At 42.4% G+C, this 22,002-nt stretch overlaps 1 protein-coding gene across 5 annotated transcripts in view; it reads left to right on the plus strand.

Annotated features, from left to right (window-relative positions):
* LOC148026783 (pre-mRNA-processing protein 40A-like) overlaps positions 1 to 16,327 on the plus strand; it is a 136,833-nt gene extending 120,506 nt beyond the window's left edge. For 2 of the 5 annotated variants that reach the window (XR_015692899.1, XR_015692902.1), the window contains 2 exons: positions 9,942 to 10,047; positions 10,619 to 16,327. Coding sequence is in view for 3 of the 5 variants with exons in the window: in XM_087691300.1 (XP_087547426.1) it covers positions 9,942 to 9,984 (43 nt within the window). In the remaining 2 variants the exon portion in view is untranslated. Of the gene's footprint in view, positions 1 to 9,941; positions 10,227 to 10,618 lie in introns of those variants that run through there. The other 3 variants (XM_087691300.1, XM_087691309.1, XM_087691308.1) reach the window with 2 other exon arrangements.
* The last annotated feature ends 5,675 nt before the right edge of the window (positions 16,328 to 22,002 follow it).

Consider the following 22,002-nt stretch of genomic DNA (forward strand, 5'->3'; position numbering starts at 1 on the left):
CCGCCTGTCATCAGGGAACGTCGACCTTGCGCCACCCGTCATCAGTGAACGCCGCCCCTGTGCCGCCCGTCAGTACCACGTCCGCTCGCTAGTATAGCAGTGTAGCTCCGCTAGCTGCGCTGCCCTGTGGCTTGATCTTTAGTGCCCCATGCTGCTGCATACTCGCGCATGTGCTCCTGAACCTCCATGCTGCTGCATACTCGCCCGCCGCCTGCACCTAAACCTCCATCCGCCTGTGGCCAGCGACGCCTCTGCGTCCTGCCACCAGCTTGACGTTTCTGAGGTTTTCTAAATTTTTTTTTTACGTTTTTATTCCAGAATTAATTTGTGGAAGAAGGGATTTCTACCTAAGCAGACACAAAACTGTGGATACGTGTCCCAGACACGGTGGATGCAAATTTTTGGGCAAATTTATCAGACATTCTGGGGCTTTTGTGCTTTTTGAGGACATTGCCACATGTACTGCAGTTTTAGTCAACTGATAGACTGTTTTGAACAAATTTGGGGCAAGAAATTTTTGGGATTTTGCTCATACAGTGTTGTGGACCTTGGAGTGCGTGCTTTAAAGATAGTTTTGATAGAATGCACCTGAGTGTACTAATTGCAGCAAGTTATCTGCTGTAATTTCTGGAAATTTTGAGATTTCCAGTTTGGTCCCGCTTGGACATTGCTCTTTTGCTTCTTTTGGTAATTGATTATCATGGCAAATCAGGGAGGAGATGTCTTTACACATGTATCCAAGGAGGACAGATTGGATGGAAAAAACTACTCACTTTGGTCCTTCATGATGAAGAATGTGCTTGTGGCGAAAAATCTTTGGGATTATGTCAGTGGAGAAGAAGCTAGACCTAGAGTTGTGGCTCCAGCTACTTCTCCTCCAGGAGGACGTGCACAATGGGCACCTCAGCCTACTCCACTTCAGCCACTTCCCCAAAGATCAACAGCTCAAAAAGCATAGGATACATGGGATGCACAGGCTTTGTCGTTGATCGCATTGGCAATTCAACAGTCCATCATCCCCCCTATTCGTTCAACAGCTTCTTCACAAGAAACTTGGCTAACTTGGGAGCATATGTTTGCAGGAAAGAATGACCCTCACATCTCTTTCTTAAAGAAAGAGCTAGAGACATTGAAAATGGATGAGGGTGATTCTATTCAGGATTACTTGAACAAAATTTAGGACTTGCATGAGCAACTCATGAATGTTGATGAGTATTATTTGGATGCATAGATGATATCTACTACATTGAACTCATTACCTCCTTCATACTTGGCTTTTCATACAGCCTTAAACCTCACCATGAGGATTGCCGCATAGTCGGTCACTTTTCTTCAGTTAGTCAGTTTGCTTCTAGAGGAGGAGCAAACAAGAAGAAATAGTGGTGTGGATGCCATAGCCTTTGAGCAAAGTTTTTATGGCTAGACAAAAAGGCAGAGGAAACTAAGTAAAGAATGCTCCGCAGATCTCTGGGACTTTTGGCACATCACAGGCAAGTAAAAAACAAGGGGGCACACAAGCCAAAAATGGCAAATACTATTATTGGAAGAAGCCAGGCCACTACATCATTGAGTGCAGAAAGCGCATCGCCAAGGAGGAGGAGTCACGAATGTTTGTATCTGATGCTCCTTCCACTGCTACCGAGTTCGTGTCCCTTTGTTGCAGACATGGACTATTGCTTTTACATATGCAGTTATGACACTTCTTGGGCTGATCGAGCATTTAGCTCTATTGAGGATGCAAGCACTTGGTTTTTTGACAGTGGTGCTTCTATGCATATTACATCTCGCAGTGATTTATTTGCTTCTGTTGGTGCAACTCCAGTTGGCAAGTCTGTACAGTGTGCCAACAATGTATCATACCCTGTTAAAGGTATTGGGGAGATTGTGCTCACAGCCATTGATGGCTCTATTCTTTGCCTACAGGATGCTTTGTTTGTGCCAGACATAAAGAAAAATCTGCTCTCTATTTTTTCTTTGGCATGTTGTGGATTGCACATCATATTTGATGATGATAGATGCATGGTGAGAGACAAAGAACACATGACTTTGGTCTTGACATGCACTTTATGTCATGGGTTATACAAGTTGGATGCTCTTTTAGTTGATCAGTCAACGTACTTGGCATCCACTCTTACTCATGCTGTGATACAGGAAGAGTTATGGCATGCTAGGATGGGGCATGTGAACTTTGGTAGCTTGATGCTCTTACTGCGTACACAGATGCTAGATGCCTTACCTCTACTGGAGAGATCTCCTGAGCACTTGTGCGAAGGATGTATTTTGGGGAAAATGCATCAGTTTTCGTTTCTCCATAATGTTACTTTTAGAGCAACAATCAGGTTGCAGTAAGTGCATTCAGATGTCTGTGGGCCTATGCAGACAAAGTCATTGGGAGGATGTTACTAGATTTGACTTTACTCGACTTTGCTGGGTCTACTCTTTGGTGAAAAAGTCAGAAGTGTATGATGCATTCTTGGCTTTTGTTGCACTTGTTGAGAACCAATCTGGTTGTTAAATAAAGAGTCTCCGTTCGGACCAAGGAGGGGAATATATGTCCTTTATGTATAATTCTTTTTTAAAGTAGAAGGGCATTGTCCATCAATACAGTACTAATACTCCACAGCAGAATGGAGTTGCAGAGAGGAAGAATTGGTCTCTCATGGAGATGGCCACATGTATGCTGAAAGGAAAGAGATTGCCACACAGTTTTTGGATGGAAGCCGTCGTGTGTGCTTGCCATGTTTTGAACAGATGCCCCACCAAAGCATTGAAGAAATTTACACCTTTTGAGGCTTGGAGCAGCCGGAAACCTTTTGTTGGACACTTTTGTATCTTTGGGTGCCTTGCATATGCACACGTTCCACAGGTACTGAGGAAAAAGTTGGATAACAAGGTTGTCAAATGCATTTTTGTGGGATATAGTAGTGAAAGCAAAGGCTATAGACTCTGTGATCGTGTCTCTAAAAAGGTGTTTTTCAGTAGGGATGTATTATTTGATGAAAAATCAGAATTGTCCCTTGCTGGTTTAGATACATATCAGGCTGCCCGTGATGTATTTGAAAGGCTGCTGCCCATTACATTTGGTGATTCAGCTGGAGTTTCAGCAAGTGAACTCAATGTTCAGCCAGCTGCTGCATTGGAAAATGCAGAAGATCAGCCATTGGCTGATCTGAATATTCAGCAAAGTGTTGAAATTGAAATTCAGCAAGAGCTTATGTACAATCATGAGGCAAGACAAATGCCTAGATGGTATTTATAGACTATGAAAGATAGTCATTTGGATGCACCCATGGCTGGTCGTACTAGAAGGCAAGCTCGTATGCATGATACTGCACACACCATGGAGTTTGTTATGGTAGCAAGCACAGTTGATGATGAGGAGCCTGAATGTTTTGAGGATGCACAACAGAGTGTGCATTGGATGGCAGCAATGCAAGCTGAATTGGATTCTATAATTAAGAATCAAATATAGGATTTAGTGTCTTTTCCCTTTGGGAAGAAAGCCATTGGAACAAAATGGGTCTACAAGCTAAAACAAAATGCAGATGGATCCATCGACAAATATAAGGCAAGGCTTGTAACTAAAGGCTATGCACAGAAGAAAGGCATTGACTATGAGGAGCATTTGCTCCTACTTCCCGCATGACGACCATCAGGTCTATGGTTGCTTTGGCTGCCCATTATGGATGGACTGTGCTTCAGTTGCATATTAAAACTGCATTTTTACATGGGGAACTTCATGTGGAAGTATATGTACAACAGCCCATTGGTTTTGCAGTTGAGGGATCGGAAAACTTGGTTTGCAAGCTGAAAAAAGCCTTATATGGATTGAAACAAGCTCCTAGAGCTTGGTATGCAAGATAGATGCTTTCTTGCTTAGCCAAGGGTTTATAAACAGCTCATCTGAGTCTACCCTTTACATATGTAAAGAGAGGGGATCCATGCTGATCATTTGTCTATATGTCGATGAGCTTACATGAACACATTCTGATCAAATTTCAGCATTTAAACAAAATTTGTAGCAAACTTTTGACATGTCAGACTTGGGTTCTTTGCATTATTACTTGGGCATTTAGTGCATCCATGATGCTAGAGGTATTGGTTTATCACAGTCAAGATACATTGGTAAACTTCTTGAGAAGTTTGGCTTACAGGATTGCAAGGCAGTCTGTACACCAATGGAACCTGGACTAAAGCTGTCATTACATGATGATAGTGATTTGTTTGATATACACACATATGCTCCAGCAGTTGGATGTCGTATTTACCTATGCAATACTAGGCCGGACATAGAGTTTGTAGTTTCAGCCCTGAGTAGATATATGTATCAGCTATGCATGTCACATTGGCAAGTTGTTAAGCGTGTCTTCCGTTCCTTATAGGGTACTAGATCTCTTGGATTGCTTTATGCCAAGGGGGGACCACTGTAGTTACATGCTTATAGTGATTCTGATTGGGTTGGTGATCATGATTCACATCTTGACTAGTGGCAATTGTTTCTTTCTTGGCTCGTCTTACATATCTTGGCTTAGCAAGAAACAATCTAGTGTTGCCGCATGGTCATGTGAAGATGAATACAAGGTAGCTTTTACTACCACAGTTGAATGCGTATGGATTAGACGCTTGCCAACTGATCTGGATGTATCTGTTACGGAGGCTACTCCTTTGTTTACTGACAGTGAGAGTGCCATCGTAGTGGCACGGAACACAATGTTTCATGCACGCACGAAAGACATTGAGATACATTATCACTTTGTCAGAGAGAGGCTACATGCAGGTGATATCAGCCTTGTCTATTGTCCTACCACCAGTAATGTGGCAAACATCTTTACCAAAGCTCTTCCTCATGACAAGTTTGAAGCATTTTGCAATGCTTTAAATTTGATCTCCTTTGGTGGTGGATGATCCTTGTACTCTTGATCACTCTTCACTCCAGGGGGGTTTGTTGGGTATTTCACTTTCACCTACGCTTACATAGAAGTGTCGGTGATTAGTAGGATACTGGGGCACTTTTTACTCTCGATAGGAGAGGTTTTTCCCCCCAAACTTATGGTCTTATTTTGTATGTGCTTATGTCACACAGTTACGGGCACTTATCGTGTTCGGGTGTGAACACCCCCTACAACCCTAAGGTTTAAGGGTTGTACCTTCTACTTTCAGTTTACACTCTTTTAGTCTATGGCATTGGGTGTCGTGCTTCACTCTCATACTGTCTACTGATTTTTGTGCTGAGCTTCGATCCTAACTTCATCTCACAATGGGTGGTAAGGGTTTTACGAAGCGAGTTGCATAGGTCTCAAAAATTCATTGGTAAGACCATCCCAATTGGGACTTTTATGCTTGGCAAGTGCAAGAAGACATCCATAACCTCATCCTCACTAATATCAGCCTCCTAGGCAACATAGATATCACGTGAAACATGATCTTTGACAAAGGCATAAAAATTGAACGAGCATGGGTATTCTGATTAAAAGATGTGTGTCTTGAACCCAAAAGTTCCAAAAAATAACTTCTACACATATAAATGATGGAGTGAGGTCCATGACCATCTGACCATCGACATTGTGCAATCTCAATTTTCGTGTGCAGGGATGCATGCAAGGTACGAAAGAATTTATGGGACTGACGTGAGTTATCTTGTAGATCCTCAGTCAAGTTTTAGGTTTGGATTGTTGATAAGATCTCAGCTGAAAATACTTAATAAGATCAACCAACCTCACAGACGATGGAGCCAAGAAAGCATCCTCTAGAGACTCAAGTAATAAGGAACGAATTAAAGCAAATAGTTCCTCCGCAGCATGCATATGTTGCTTGCAAAGTGAAGCTTGATGTATACCATATTGACTAGCAACTCTCTACATGTTATGAATCAATTGGTCAAAAGAGGCATGGCCCAGACATGGAAAGTTAAGCAGAAATGTGTCAAGCAGCTGTCCAATGTAACCATTGAAGACTACATGACTCAAATAGGAGGAATTAAAGCGCAAAGGAAGTCATCCTTGAAACTGTGCAAAGGGAGTAATGGGCTGTCTAAGCATGTCATAGTGCAAATGAAAGTGATATGATAAAGCATATTGTTGTAGTACTCTCATCTCTAGAATCTTTGGTGAAAAGCAGCATCTTGCATAACATATATAGGGTCCAATTGAGACCATGTCGCTATATGTTGGGATGAATGAAAAGCAAAACCTGAGACTGAGGGGGCATAGCCAAGGCCATAGATCTTGTTTGAGAATAGCCAATGCAAAATCATCCCAAGCACAACCCTTTCGTGTATCCATCACTGAGTGCTTAGAGAGAGGTACGCTCCAAAGGGTCAACACAAATATTGTAGTCACTCATTAGCAAGCCTGGTCTACCAAGAGATGACATGCTTTGAAGTGGTCCCACAAGTCATGGCGGTGCAAGGAATCATTCGGTGCATGAACCCCAACCAACCATAAATCACCGCTCTTGAACATAGTTTCAGTTACTAAAAATTGCCCAAACTCATCATCCTTTTTAAGCATTGGTTGAAATGTTTCGTGAACAAACTATGAGGACACTAGACTAATGCATTGAAGTGCCCTTAGCATAAAACAATTGAAACCCATGGCAATCCAAAATTCTACGCGCTTCACTGCAACTTTTATATTCAACAACACATAATACATCCCAACTATTTTCATGCAACATGTGCCACATGTCATGTGGCACACTGTGAGAGCAAATCCCACAAACATTCCAAGTGCCAATCTTCATATATCAGCAAAGTAAAAATCAAGTTCAAGGTTGATCTTTCCATGATTTAACTCTCTTTGCCAATGCCTCCAATATCCCATCATCCAAAAACTCAGCCAGCATTGCAAATGCATTCTGTCCTTGACGGTTAGAGTTAGAAGTAGAGGGATTATTCCTAGTGTTAAGAACCGATCTTGAATAACGACTATCCCAGGGATCACCTTGCCTTTCTTATCAAAGGCAAGACAGGTTGCAAATCCTAGGATGATGAGCAAACACTTTTAGCATTTCGTGACCTCCATTCAGTTGAAGGAATCACGTTAGAAACACTCTTTGTAGAAGAAGGCTTATCTTTCCTTTGCACCTATGTGCATAAGAGATCTTGAGAACTTGTTTGCAGCAACTCAACACCAACCTTTTATCCCTTTTTTGGAGCAGAACATCAACGCAACCAAGTTTAGATCAATTCAAGGCCTGCATGAGCTGTTTTCTTTTTTTCAAATCTATGCATAGGGAGATCATCAGTATTAGGACCCTCAACTATCATATCTGCCGTAGCAATAGGAGCAACCTGGGCATCCAAATTTTTTGGACACAGCCATAAAAGTCCCAATTTTCCACAAGAAAAATGGTGGCCTGCAGAAGTGCCCCATACAAGATGAAAGAGCAGTGGATGCATGCCCGGACATTTCAAACGCAGCCAAGTGGGCCTTATACAAGAAGTACCCCACAACATACACATGCAATTTTGATTTGTTGCCCTCATAGTGGGGGGAACGAGAACTGTACCAACCATGACCATGACATCTTTTAATAAAGGTGAGTACATTGTAGGACAGTGGTCAACATCCACCCAAATTGGGCATTCTTGTTGAAGCAGATGTTGGAAATCTGCCATAGGTCTCCATGACACAACATGCACTAGTTGGCGATAAGAAAAACAAAGGAAACCTTGCCAAGAGTGCATCAAGGTTCTCAGATGATTTGAGCAGCACCCCATAGAAACCCCTTGGTCCCACAAAAATTTTGTCCTCACGTTCTTCCTGCAACAATGAATACAACCACTGATGGAGGAAAGCACATGGATCCTGCCCATGAAAAAGAACACAACACCTCTCCCATAGAAACCCGAAAAAGAATGCAGCATTGCCTTGGTGTCCATGTGAGCATCCAGAACATCGTCCTTATCAGTATCAGGAAGAGCATTGTGATTACGCTGAACATAATCACTGAATAAAGTATTTGCGTACTCCAACAAGTTTCCCTAGTCAAAATCCTGAGATTCGTCAGAGCTGGTGGTGACATGGGCATAAGAGCACAACGGAGGCTTTGAGGGGAAAGGACCCCATAGACCTGCTATTGATTCATCTGCAACATGCTTGCTGCGCTTAACAGCTGGCTGATTATGAGAACCCAGCACTATTTCCTCAGTGTAGGGGACCATTTTGCTTCCTTCTGAACTTCAGAATCCAGTCCCTGGGCTGCCACTACTTGGTTGATAAAGGCTGTGTTCAAGCTGGCCATTTCTCTCACTTCTCGATAATGCAGTAGGACAAGTGCTGGCCCTGTCTACAGCATGCTGCAGGCTTATTTGCAGCTGTTGCAATGGGGCTGTTTGCAGAAATAGTGACTATCTTGATGATTACTTTCTCAACTATAGGCCAGCATGGCAGTCAGCCCAGGACCATGGACCTGCCTGCAGTAAAATCCCTGGTCTCTGCACTGCCAAATTTGTCAAAACAGGGTGCTGGCTTTTCTGCAGGGGTACAACTGAACCAGGACCTACCTGCAGCAAATCCCAAGTTCTCTGCACTATGAAAACTGGTGAAAATGGGGCGCATACCGGGTGGTGATCCTCGTGGCTGCAGGTCACGACCTGTCTGCAGAGCAATCCCTTCACACCTGTTTGTGTGTGACTGCCTGGCTGTGCATTCAGATGCCTGATTGTATGAATGACTGACTGTGTCTGCGTGACTGCTTGCAGTCCACACCTCTCTGCAGGTCACGACGACCTTGAGATGCAGTGCAGGTCTGAGTTACATATCTGCAGGACCGAGTCATTTTGCCAGCCAAATGCTGATAATTGGACAAGATTTGGGGAAATAAGTTGCCTCTGAAACAAAATGTTTCCATTAGGGGAGTCCTTGCAGTTTGGAACACTTTGGCAAATTGAGGGATAGAATTGCCCAATTGCTCTAGATGCTGTTTCTCTGTGGAAAATAGTGCTATGTGTTCTCTGGACTCGCCATGACACTGATGGTTTTTACACCAAGTCTTTCTGCTTTTCTTTGAGTCTGATTCTAGGGGTGTTCTTTCATACGGACTTCTTACACTTCGGCTGATGTTTCATTATGTCTTGTGTGTACAAGATATTGGGCTTTGACATTTGTGGTCAATATTAGTTGATTCCAGTCATAAAAGCTTTGCATGTTCTCTGATTCATTAGAATTGAACTCGTTGATCTTTGCAATATAATTGCTTGAGTCTTTGACAAATAGATCAGTGCCAACTAAACCTTTTTTTTCAATTTCTTAAACTTAATTCTTGATCTTCTTTCCAAATTCCAATAAGGAAGTTGTAAGTTCTTATGTCTCCCAAGGTGTCCACCAGTAATATAAAGGATTACAAAGAAGTGCACATGACCTGTTTGGTGTTCTGACACTCTTTGGAGAGTGGTCTGACACTCTTTGGAGAGTGGTTTTACCATAAGAGAGGGAAGATGATCAGTTGGGCATTACTTTATTTCCCTGTTCTCTCTAAGAATCTCCTTGTTGCGAAGCAGCTATTGGTCATTGTATGATTCCTTAAGGAAGCTGTTACCTGGCTACATGACTATAGCTGACTTTTTGATGAAGTTCTACTTCTAATACTTGCTTTGTGTTGTGGGCAAGGGTTTAGTAATTTGCAAGTCAGAGCGTGGTCACTCCCTGATTATTTTCTCTCCCTTACATGTAACCTTGTTGTCTGAATAACCATAGTTTGTAAGCTTTTGACCTTTTGGGTTTCCACATAATGATACGAAAGTATTGTCTGCAGATCAACTTGGTTTTCTTTCCTTTCTTTTGTGGGGATGTGTGCCAACCACATTGCAGTAAATTTTATAGGTGTTAGACACAATATTGATAGTCAGTTTTAAGAATGACTGATTCCAGCTGTCATTTTCCATAGCCCACAGTTATGCTATATCATGATCCTATTATCTTAGACGTGTTTCTTTTCAGAGAAGAGCTGGGGAGCAAGTCTACTATGAACCTTAGTGTCTGATACTGACTGCAACTATCGTCCTGTACTTGCATACCCACCTTTCATACACATAAGGTTCTGAAGGTAACACATGTTTGTGAAGTTTTCTTCCTTACTTTTGGTGATCATGAAAGCTGCAACCACTTCAAAAAAGTTTAAAGATTATTATCATCTTTTGAAGCAGTCTGCTCTATTGGATTGTGTGTTCTACATGTTGATTTTCCACCTGGGTAGAATTCAAGTCAGGCATCTGTGAAGTAGTGTTTTACATTTGTGGGGGGGGGGGGGGGGAGGGATTATAGGTCATCTGTGTAGCATAAAGAGGTGTTACTACTGAAAACATAACATCTGTGCTAGAACATACTCAAAATTTTTCTTGCTGATAGCCATTAAATTTGTCTTGAATAAAAGAGTTTCCCAACCCTTCAGCTGCCAGGTGGGGCAAACTGGTCTCTTCTAAGTTTGTGGAAAAGAAATTTACAGTTGACAAAAGTCATTCACTATTACATTTGAGGGAACCTTTTGGAGAGCCATAATCACCTCATCAGTTGACTTTGATTGAGTCAGTCCTAGTTAATACCAAACTTGCCTCCTTTAGTGGTGTAGTTGGTGGGGCATCTGTTTGAGAGCTTGCTTCCCTGGTTTTATGCTACAGATACCTATTGGTGCTGAAAGTTTCCTATGTCCATACCACTTTCAAACTCTATATTGGGGATGTTGGATGCCATGGCTGACTACTGGTGTGAGTTCTGACAGCCTACAGGGAGTTAGCTGGCTGAACAGGTCTTTTATTGTTGAAAAGGCAATGCCAGTTCTGGAGTATGATAGGCCGAGTACTGTAGCCTGTGGGATTATTACCATCACCCATTCAGACTAAATGAGGCTCTTAAGGAAAGCTGAGGCCCTGTTAGAATCTCAGGTTGAAGAGCTTAGGTGGTCCCATTTTCAGTTGCAAAGGGCCGTTTTGTTTAATCCATGGGGATAAGGTTAAGGATGGACTGTGCATGTAGAGCATGACTTTTTTGTAATGTTAGGTGAATTTGGAATTCTGTTGCCACATGCTTTATTTCAGGGAAAGCATATGTAGACAGTGGCCTCACGTAATTGTAGTCTGTCCTTTATTCATGTATTTTCAGATGTGTCCAATTGTATCAAAGCCTTTTTGCATGAGCACCCAGCAGCACTTGTGTTCGGCACACCACACACACACATATTCATGTGCTGACATGCACACACCTGCACACGTGCGTGGCATGTATGCACCCACAGGTGCTGATGTGCATGTGTGCACACATGCATATATGTGGGCACCTGCCCGCCACACACGGGTGCGCACGTGCACGTGCATGCATGTGTGTGTGTGTGTGTGTGTGTGTGTGTCTCTCTCTCTCTCTCTCTCTCTCTCTCTCTCTCTCTCTCGCTCTCTCTCTCCCTCTCGCACGCAGGCACGTGCATGGATGCATGTGCACACACACCCAACCAAACTTTCCACCTTCAACCCTTCGTTAGCCATAAATACATGAATGGTCTAAGATAATTCATAGTCCCAACACACTAGGGTCTATTAAGCCTCTTGATAAAATTTAGATATGAAAGTTGAACATTACCCAACCAAAAAGTATGTGTGCTACAATGTTCTTATCTGCCTTAGATGAGGTTTGGGGTGTTTTATCAATTCTATGCTAATGATTGACCTCTGCTTGTAGTCTTTGTACATAACTGCAGTGGCAGCTTGGAAACAGATATAGCCGTGTAACTCTCACAGCTCATCTGGTTGTGGAGTTGCTGCCACTCTTGTTTTGCTGCCCTTCCCTCCATCTTGTGCGGTTTTGGCTTTCTCTTAGCTGCATGCTTAGCCTGCTAGTCTTGTGCAGCCTCCTTTATCCTTCATCTAATATGGTATGCCTTTTTGTCTTGCGCTTCTCCTTGTTTGCCCATTTTCCTATTCCAATTTATGGGGCAATTTGCTGAGATATCGTTAGTCCTCAAGCAATTTTTAGGGTGGTCTTGGTTTAGTAGCCAAAATCTTCTCCCATTCCCCTAGCTTTTTGAGTGAATGGTGGAATGCGCTTTAGTGCTCTGTTCTAAACAAGCAATTGGTGTCCATTTCTTGCATGCAATTTGCTGCTGTGAAGTTACCATATAGGGATTGAAACCTATCTAATACTTTTGGCGATGAAGATCCTCCTTCAGCAGTCAGCTCTACCTCACATTGGTCTATATCTTCAACAAATGACACCTTAGAATCCCAAATCCCTAAATAGATCAACCAAACATAGGCCATCTGAAATACCAACACAGATCCAAACTGTAAGGATGACACAAGCAACAGGTGGATAAATGAAGCATAGAGTGATAGACATGAATTAGACCTGCCATCCGTAGAGCCAGACAAGCTTGTCCATGAGCATGGGGACCAATGACATAGCAAGCCACACTCCCGTTCACAAGAGCTTGAATCCCACATCATCAGCTGACTAGCCTGGTGTGCGAAAAAGAGGGTACGGTCAAGCCATCAAAATTAAGGCTTGCATTAACATTTAATTGCCATGCGTTAATGCACAATTTTGCTCCTTCAAACAGCCTTAGAAAGCTTTATTATTATTATTTTTTCATGTAAAGTGTGGCTGATTATATTTCTTAAAAAAAACTGATTACAACGGAGTACTCATGCTCAACAGACCAAGCTGGAGCTGATGAAAGTCACAGATACATCATATATACAAGCCTCTCAAGGCGGTCTGGGGGGGATAGGGGCAAGAAGCCATGGAGGGGGGATGTGTCGCCATCTGGGGCTGCCCACCTGCATCACGAAGAATAGGTCCTGGCCGCCCCAAGTGCGCATGAAATGACATCGGAGCTCCTGACGAGCCCTGGACTCGCCCTGCACCTGATCCCATCGGCCTCGAAGGGAGTGGATGATGGAGGTTCAGAGCCGTGCTAAGGTTGCCTGTACTGAAAGTCTTTCTCCGCCGAAAGCCACCTAACACTGCGCTTTCCAGATATGCCAACCAATAAGACTCCCTATGATTTTCCATATCTCAGAGCGGTCTGCTGTGGGCTCCGGTACGTGGCGGATGGGTAGAGCCTCTAAACCCACCACTGCGCACGACCCTGCCTCGATAATGAATATCGTATTCTGCGTCCCGGCCTCATACAAAAGGTGGCCGCCCTGGCTGACCGCCTGCCAGCAAAAAGCTCCCCAAGAGATACATTCAAGGTTGGGTGCTATGCGGCGAAGGATGTGGCATATTCCTCTCCACACGAGCTGTGGCGCCTCACACGACCAAAGGCAGTGCTTTGGGGTTTCCATAGATTGTTGTGTGCAGCGCTTACAAACTCCCTCTTGCATCTGGGCAAGCAAGCTCCCCACAGCCAAGCCTCCATGTGCCACTAGCCATAAAAAATACGATACCCTACTCGGCCTCCAGCTGTCCCATAGGCGGTGCTAGAAGGTCCGTCAGAACGGCTCCGTGATGCTGTGCTCTGCTCAGTGCCTACTACATGACGACGCCCAATCCATATCCTCCTGCATCAGTACGTGTCTGCCAATCCTGGCGGTGTACTCCAAGAACCTCGGTGGCTTCTTAGCGACCATAGTGGCCGGCCAAAGCCACTCTCCCGGATCCCACTCTAGCGCCATGTCCTCCCCTGAAGGCCAACCACCCGGATCCTCTTTCATGAAAGGACAACTATCCCCTCGTCCTGCTGCCCACTGTCAAGAGCCCGACGCCCCCCCTCCTATATTTGAAAAAGGTCCTAGGTGGAGTGCCACCCACTCTTCCTGCCACCTGTAGGGGGATGCCTGCTGGTGAAAACCTAGCGGCCCATACCTCCCCAGGCTCTATTGACTCTCGTATCGGGGGAGCAAGCCACTCCTGAGGTATTGCTACGTCTATCTCCCTTCTTCTCAGCTCCACTTGTCACAACTCTATAGAAACAAAATTTGTATCCTTTTTCATTAATTTGTCTATATATATAATGATTTATTAAATTTGTTTCCTTTGCACTAATTATATATAAAGAAAAGTGCATTGGAGCTGGCCACTGATGAGTGGTCACAGGTTATGGTGGACCCACGCGGTGGGTTAGAGAAAAGATAGTTCACACTTCCATCTATAGTGGGCGCCTGTGACCAGAACTCACGCATATCAGGGTTAGACTCGCACACAGAAAGGATTGATGCCTTGAAGCGTGGGCTAGATCCGCCAGAACAGACAGTTACAATCAACAAGATGGCATGATCATGAAATGCTTGTACAATGTGTATGTGTAGGCTAAAAGCTTGAAATGCACATTTCTTTGCATAGGAAAGTCACATGAAGATTCTGATACCGTTTTTGCGATGTACACGGAAAAAGCTTTCATATGACACCTATATTGGGGGGTCCCTATATTTTAGGAGGTCCCTAAATTTTAGGAGCCTTGAATTAGCCTAGAAATTCTAGTCCTAAAAAATAGGGATGTCATTCTAAAAATAGTAAGTTCTGTACTCTGACTGTGCTTACTAAATTTGGTTGTTTCTATTCTTGACAGTATTCAGCCCAAAAAGGAAGGCCATAGAGAAGAGACAAGTATCAAGACACTTGTCACACAAGTTTCCAAGTGTCTCACCACTTGTCACATCTCATGACATGTGGCTGGACACTTGTCTTGTGCTACTCCACTTTCCCCTTTTGTACTAGCTCTTCCCTCTCCTATAAATAAGAGCTCGTTTTTCTTCATTCAGCATTATTTTTCTTTGATGTAAACTCATGTACAGCACCCACAGATAGCCAGAAACTGGCCCATCCATCCCCATCATCATTCCCCACTTCTCCATTATCAAATTCCTCCATATTCCCTCATCTATCACTGCTGTTTTACAGGACAACAAGCCTGTAAATTCATTACAGCACCTCCTTCTCGAGCTATTTCTTCAATTTTAGCAACAAGAAGCAAGCCCTATCCATGTACTGCTGATCAACGATGGAGAAAGTCTGATTTTCCCTCTTTCTTCTCTCATACTGTAAAGAAATCTGTTCTTATCATTGCATAATAGATAATGCATGTGTGTTTGTATATCTTTGCATGATCTTGTGAGAGTGAGAAATACTTCTCCTCACTCTCAAGTTGATTGTAACTGAGCTCCTCTCTAAGGGACTTAGGTTGAGCAGAAATACATTCTTTCGGGGGGGGGGGGGTTTTGCCCCATCTTCAACCCTCAATCTTGTCTCCATTACTTTTACATTTTCATGGCTGTAATTTTGTGAGTAATTTTCATTTTCAGCTTTAAGTGTTCATTCTCTTTTATATTAAATCGCGAAAACAAGCGAATATCATAATTGTTAAGCATACTACGTTGTTCGGGGCGTTTACACCACTCCTCGTTGGCAGCCTCATACTTGCTGCAGCACCTTGTCGTCTGCCATCCTGTACACCGTCCGCCATGTCCTGATGGTACGAGCCAGGCCAGCCTTCTAACCAGCCCATTGGATGTGGGGGCGCTCGCCAATCTGTGCCCCTTCCCGGTCGCTGACCTGGGGGTTCAAATCACTGGCTGACGGTCTATCTCCTCCTGGCAGCCTGGGGGGCTTTGGATTAGGGCCTTACGGAGGCCCTGCCACATGCGGAGCAAGCCGCGTAGGAAGGGTGATTTGGCTGATGTGAAGATTCATCCCAGGGACGGTCTCCGCTCACCGCCAAGCCTCGGTCTACAGACTTGAAGACCCTTCTGTAATAGGACCTTCTAGGTCTACCCTCCTGGTGTGAGGCCGCACACAACTAGCTTGCCCACAAGGGCCATACTCTGATACTCTAGGTCTATGATCCCAAGCCCTTCCTCTGACCGATGTTGTATGATGGTCGTCCACGCTACCTTGGCCCTGGAATCCCTGGAGTAATCTGACCCTGACCAAAGAAAATTCCGAATTAGGCAGCGAAGCTGCATTACGCAAGAGGAGGAGAAGCACCAACGCAAGGTGATGTACTAGGCCGTCGCTAGGAGGACCTGGTTAATCACCAGGGCTCGGCTGGCTAGTGAGAGGCAAGCTGTGCTCTAGTAGGTCAGCTTTCTCCGAATAGAATCGAGAACTCGAAGAAACTGCTGGGCGGAAGTGATGTCGAGTCCCACTTGGAACCCTAGGTACTGGAGGGCCTGTCCTTTGCTCACCCATCTAAATCCCAGGTGGAAGGCCCACTCCGTGCTAGAGTCCGGGTCTGTGAGGAAAGCAACAGACTTTCGCCAGTTGATTTTTGCTCCGCTGCAAAACAGAACACCTCAAGAGCCAAGCTCACTCTCTCCAACATCAACTCGTCATTGCGGAAAACGGAATTGCAGGGAGTGTGGAGTAGGCAAAAACGGCAGCTGAAGCCGTTGCTGAGTGCAGGGGTGGGCGACGAACTGTCGAGCGGAGGGGAAAGGGGGATCGGCGAGGTGTAGGCTATCGCGAGCTGTCGAGACCCGGGGGCAACTACGTCAGCACGACGAATCTTACAGGCGTGATCAAACGTGCCGGGCGCGATCAGACGAATCTTGCGGGCAATCAGACGTGGCAGGGGAGCGGCGCTTGCGACGTGATGGGCGTGAGAATTGAGCATGCAACGTATTTGCCTTCGATAGATTATCTTAGAAAGCTTTATTGATGTTAAAGGCTTAAATTTTGCACAGATGGACAAATGGCTGGAAATGTCCTACAAAGTATCATGTTGTGGGCATCCCAAACTCACATCAATCTCAGATCATTATCACTTTCTGAATCACTCTTCCTCACCTCCAATTGAACACTCGTTGCATATTTGGAGTGGTAGACACATGCTGTAGCCGCTACCCAGCTGCTGCCTAGCCAGCCTATGCTGCCGCCCAGCCTGGTTTGTCCATCTAGGAGGAGGTCTAGCTAGGTTTTCTGTTGCTGTTGATTCTTCTGTCAGATGCCCACCTTTTGGGGGTCGCGGCCGTCAAACTCATCATTGTGGACTGCAGCGTTATTGCCATAACGGGATGTTGACTGCATTTCGTTCCAGTGGCCTACATTTTTCACTTCACGACAGCCATCAGTTTTCATCTTCGTTATCATTGTATCATGGAGTTTCCATTTCCAGCCAATAGGACTTGGTTTTTAGCTGCTCAAAGTTATGATGGACATTGTGCTGATGTGAAATACTTCTTGTGCTCTATCCGCTGTCCAAGATTGTTAGTACGGTACGATAAAATACGGTACTATTTGGTACCTTAGGATTTCATAAGGTATTGTACGATATTGGTACGAAAAAAAAAAACAAACTTGGTTAGTTTGGGTTACAAGTAATAGAACACGTGGTTAGAGCTAAAATACAATGTCACTTGAGTTAAAAATCAATACATGAGGGTAACAAGGCAGAACCTCATGTGCAACATGTGTAATGCGCTACTAGAAGACAAATGGGTGTATATACGTAATACATCATACATCACACATCATACAACAAAGCAAAGTGGGGTGGATAGTTGGAAGTTGGGAGAGAGTGTGTGAGAGGGTTGAAATTATGATAATAAGAATAAGGCTTGGGAGTTGGAAGATATTTTGGTACAACTTGGTACGGATACATGCCGTACAGTATGGTACGAAGTGCACGTAAGGAACTAGTCCGTATATAGTATGAATGCAATTATGTGGTGTTTTCTTTGATATCCCTCGTGCCTTGGAGGATTCATCTTGCTTCCTTCACAATGCACACCTCTTATACTGTTACTGCTACCCTTGATCGGCCATGAGAATTCAATGTTTGCCACATTTTATCATCATTCCCCTGGCTTATCACCCAACCCAAATTCTAGAGACATGAAGGTCTAAGGCTATTATATCATTATTTGATTTCACTCTTTTTTTTTGTTTTCTATATTCTTGGGTCAATTCAATTCTCGTATTTATTGTGCACTTGGTGGTCTCCATCTAAGATTCTTGTCATCGATCATTGCTCGATATACTACCAAAGAGTATGATTTGTCTTTAAAGGGTAGTCCATATTTCATGTGGTAAAGTGGGTGACGTAGTGTTTTCACAACTCTTTTTGTTTTAGCTAATAGATTTGTATATTCAACACAATAAGATATCTATGATGGGTATTGTGATATCTCAACTTTAATTTAAAAAATTTCAATTTTTCACAAAATGGATTTTAAGAACTCTAAAATCATTAAATAGAGAAGATCTCAAGCAAAAAGATCGGAGGATCGTAATCCGACATTTTTTGGATTGACAAGGACCGTAGCTATCCGTCACGAAAGTTACTGCGGGAATAAGAGTGATGAGTCATGTTAGTTATTAGTGGTCCAAAAATACTAGATTTTGGACAAAAGTAGTATATTTTTAATATTTTGGATTTTATGTATTGTAAATATCTTAGAAAGCTATGGAAAATTCTAGAACAGGATGTCATGTTAAAAAAAAGTGGTTTTTTCAGTCAATTTTCGAGATTTAATGCATAAAGATTGGCGAAATTGCGTGCCTCGCAAATGCAATTTACATGCAATAAACAACACTTTGAACGGAGAGGAGTGATCTAGAAGAATTCTAAGTAGATGTCTCGGGGTGTCACCCCCTTTTCGAAGCCAATGAAACCATCAGATTTGTGGTATGAGCATTAGATTTTTGATTTTGCCAAGATCCTCTCCATAAAGAACTCTTTTTTTTAGCCACAACTCTTCCTCTCTAATTTAGCTATAAATAAGAGTCATGGGGAGCCATTGAGAGTAGTCCAAGCAAGAGGAGAGAAGTCCTTCTTAGGAGTATAGAAAAAGAGGGATTGAGGCAAGAGAAGTGTGAGCATGTGAATTTCTCGTTAAGGAAAAACAAGGAGGATACTCCTCGAGCTCTAAAATGCAATTCCTCAATCCCTTCTATCCTATTTCTTTCTGTAGAATCAAGACTTCTCGATTTCTTAAAATCTTTGGTGATCGCTTTTTCTCATTTTTTTGCGGTCTTGCGATTAAAGACCATGGCTCCGAAGAAGAAAGCGACGAAGGTCGCGGAGGCAGGAGTTGCCAATAATGTTGCGGATACAATTACTACAAACGGAGTGGTGAGTACGAAAATTACAAGCGAAGCCATGAACACCATCAACCAAGTGTTCGTCATGGATCTTCAGGTAATTAATTTTCTTAGATAAACGTAGCTAGCATCCCTTTATTCCATGAATAGGTAACAAAAGCTGCATGTGAAAAATAAGATTTTATTCGTTTTATACATATAATTTCTTTGAGGAATTCTTTACCGCGAATTCCAAGGGTTAAGATGGGTTTGTACAAGGAAGATACTATGTTCCTAAAAGATTTAATATTTTTTATTTTTGTGTTGACAAAAGAAAATATCGAAATCACAAATACTAATCCTAGGCATATAAGAGACCTTGAGATGCAACTGCCAAATGATACTATTCGTAATTAAACTAATCAAGATTTTTTTAAATTGTGGGCAAAGAGCTACGAAACTCCAAGGAAGTTATCCTCAAGTAAAAAATTCTTGCTTAAATTCAATCCAAACTAATCTCCAAGAGTGAATTCAGAAAGACTATTGGAAGGTATTTGCGACTTACGCTGATTTGTCTCGAAGTTATTTTGCCACTTATAGTTATTTTGTCATTTATGCTAAATTGTCTCGATGTGATTATTTTTGGAAAGAAGATCTGTATTGGAAATACTTGTTAAGAGTTTATGCATAATGCATTCGAAATAAGATGTTTGTGATTGTAATTTAGGTATTGATCTTTCTTATAATCATGATGCTAAAAGATGGATTGTTAAGTACAGATTGTCGACTGAGATAGTATTTTGGTGAACACAGAACGCCGACTGAGGCAATGTTCTTGATGGTTTAGCGTAATCATGATGCTAAAAGATGGATTATTAAGTACAGATTGTCAACTGAGATAGTATTTTGGTGAACACAGAACGCCGACTGACGCAATGTTCTTAATGGTGCTAAACCTCCCCGAGACCAACGTGAATAAAACCTACTCCAAGGGGTTTTTTTTTTGGTTTCGCGTTAGTGACTTTAGATCAATCATGACGTAAAACGTCTTGTCATAGGAAACTCTAGTCGGCAAGAGGAGATGAGGATACTGAGGGGCTTTGGCCATAAACTCCTTAGGCTCTTAGGAACTACCAACTACCCTTCAATTTCTAGACTGTGTTCAGGAAGTTCCAATATTAGTTGGGGAATAGAACTTGAAGAGAATAATACTTCGAAAATAAGTCATTGGAAAAGTTATTTTTTAAAAAGGAACTATTAAGAATAAATTACTTTACTCTGTTTTTGTGTCGTAAATTAAAGGCGTGTAACGAATTTGTATCAAGAGATAATTCAAGGAAGCTGATTTTATATGTTAAACCTAAAGTGGTAGGTAACTAAATAACTAAAACTACTCTCTTGATGGAAGCAATAGGATGGATCCCCAACGGGTCGAGACCTATGGTTGGGTGGTCTCGGTAAGCTGAGAGCTTTCTTAAGAGGCACTTGATGGATCATTAGCAACCAGAAAGATTGACTCACATCACTTTAGAATCCTCTAATATTAATTAGCCACTAGTAATAGATTTAATAAAAAAAACCTCAAGTCGATCCTCGTGGGAGCGGTCTCAACTTCCACTGTGGGGTAGACTCAAGCGAGCCTAGTTAGCAAACTCTGAGGGTTTTATCAAAATCTCAAACAACGTTTTCTAGGACATCTCTTGATAAGCGACTAAGAACATACCGTTGAGGAATAGCTAAGGTGACACGTTGTAGGTGCTAAGTTCTTTTAAGCACTTGGAGGCCATTGGAGCTCACCAAGGTATTAGCTCTTTGCAATCGGCACAAGTAGTAACATAAGTTCCATTAATCTATATTCAACTTAGTTGCTTTCATGGTCATTGGCTTTGTAATCTAGCTCATTGAGAGAGAGCTACTCTCCATTAACTTTTACTATGTTTTGTGATTCATGGAGGGATACAAGCTATTGCTTATCTTGTCTTGATTGGAGTTGCATATTTTGTAGTGTCTCATATGAGTCCATAGATATAGATTGTATTATGAGCAAGGGAAGAGATTTGTGATATGTACCCTACTTCGATTCCTCTTGCACTAAAGGCATCGCGTTTCACTTCTTCCACAGCTTCACAAGTTTCAAAAATGTTGTTTCATTTCCTTGTTGTATATTTCGTCAAAGGGCAACTCAAAGGAGGTTATGATTCCTTGTGACGTTGATTGGAGAACTATGTTTCACTTCTTTTATATGTAGATATTTACATGCCTTCTTGAAGAGCCTTGGCCATCTTTATATATTTGTTTTGACATCAATATCCTAGATCTATATGTTCCACCTAAGCAAGAGTCTTTGATTTTAAGCGATGCTTGGTGGTTGCACCTTCTCATCTTGTGTTATGTAGCAACGAGATGTACATGTTGATCTTAGATATTTGTATTTTTACGAGGATGACGATGGATCTTATGACTTGGTCTCCCTTCATCGCATGTTTTTTGTTTGGATCCATCTTTCTATTTTAATCAAGGTTTCTGTAGAAATTGGTTGCTCCAGTGTTGATAATGGATAAGGTTTCAGCAAACGTATATAGAAAGCATTATGTATTTTTCAAGAAGCAAAAACTCAAATTGATAAAAACTCTTATTTATTTTATGAATTGCCCTAAAAGATTTAAAATAGCTTTTAGAGAGCTTGGGAGAAGAGGGATTTTTGTTGGAATCTTGTTCTAGGATGCTTAAATTGAATTTCAATAAGATGTATCAATCAATTTGAAAAGCCATATATTTTTTTCGTTTATTTGCTTGCTTGTATTGTTTCTCTTGTGGATAGCTTTGCTAGTGGCGTTGACTTTATCTAATATTGTTTTCAAATATGAAGCAAACTCGTTAGCAATAAGAATTTTATATTTAATTCGGAAGATTAAACAAGAAAATGTTTTACCATGTATTATTTTATTTGGAGATTTTAGTATGGATGAGTATACTGTATTATTGTATGTAAACTTTAGCAATGAAAGATCTTGCTCACATTGTCACTCATGTCTACTAACATAAGCTTTCA

This window comes from Lygodium microphyllum, chromosome 13, assembly GCF_053477565.2.
Source record: "Lygodium microphyllum isolate KBCC chromosome 13, Lygodium_microphyllum_v1.1.10, whole genome shotgun sequence".
Classification (NCBI taxonomy): domain Eukaryota; kingdom Viridiplantae; phylum Streptophyta; class Polypodiopsida; order Schizaeales; family Lygodiaceae; genus Lygodium; species Lygodium microphyllum.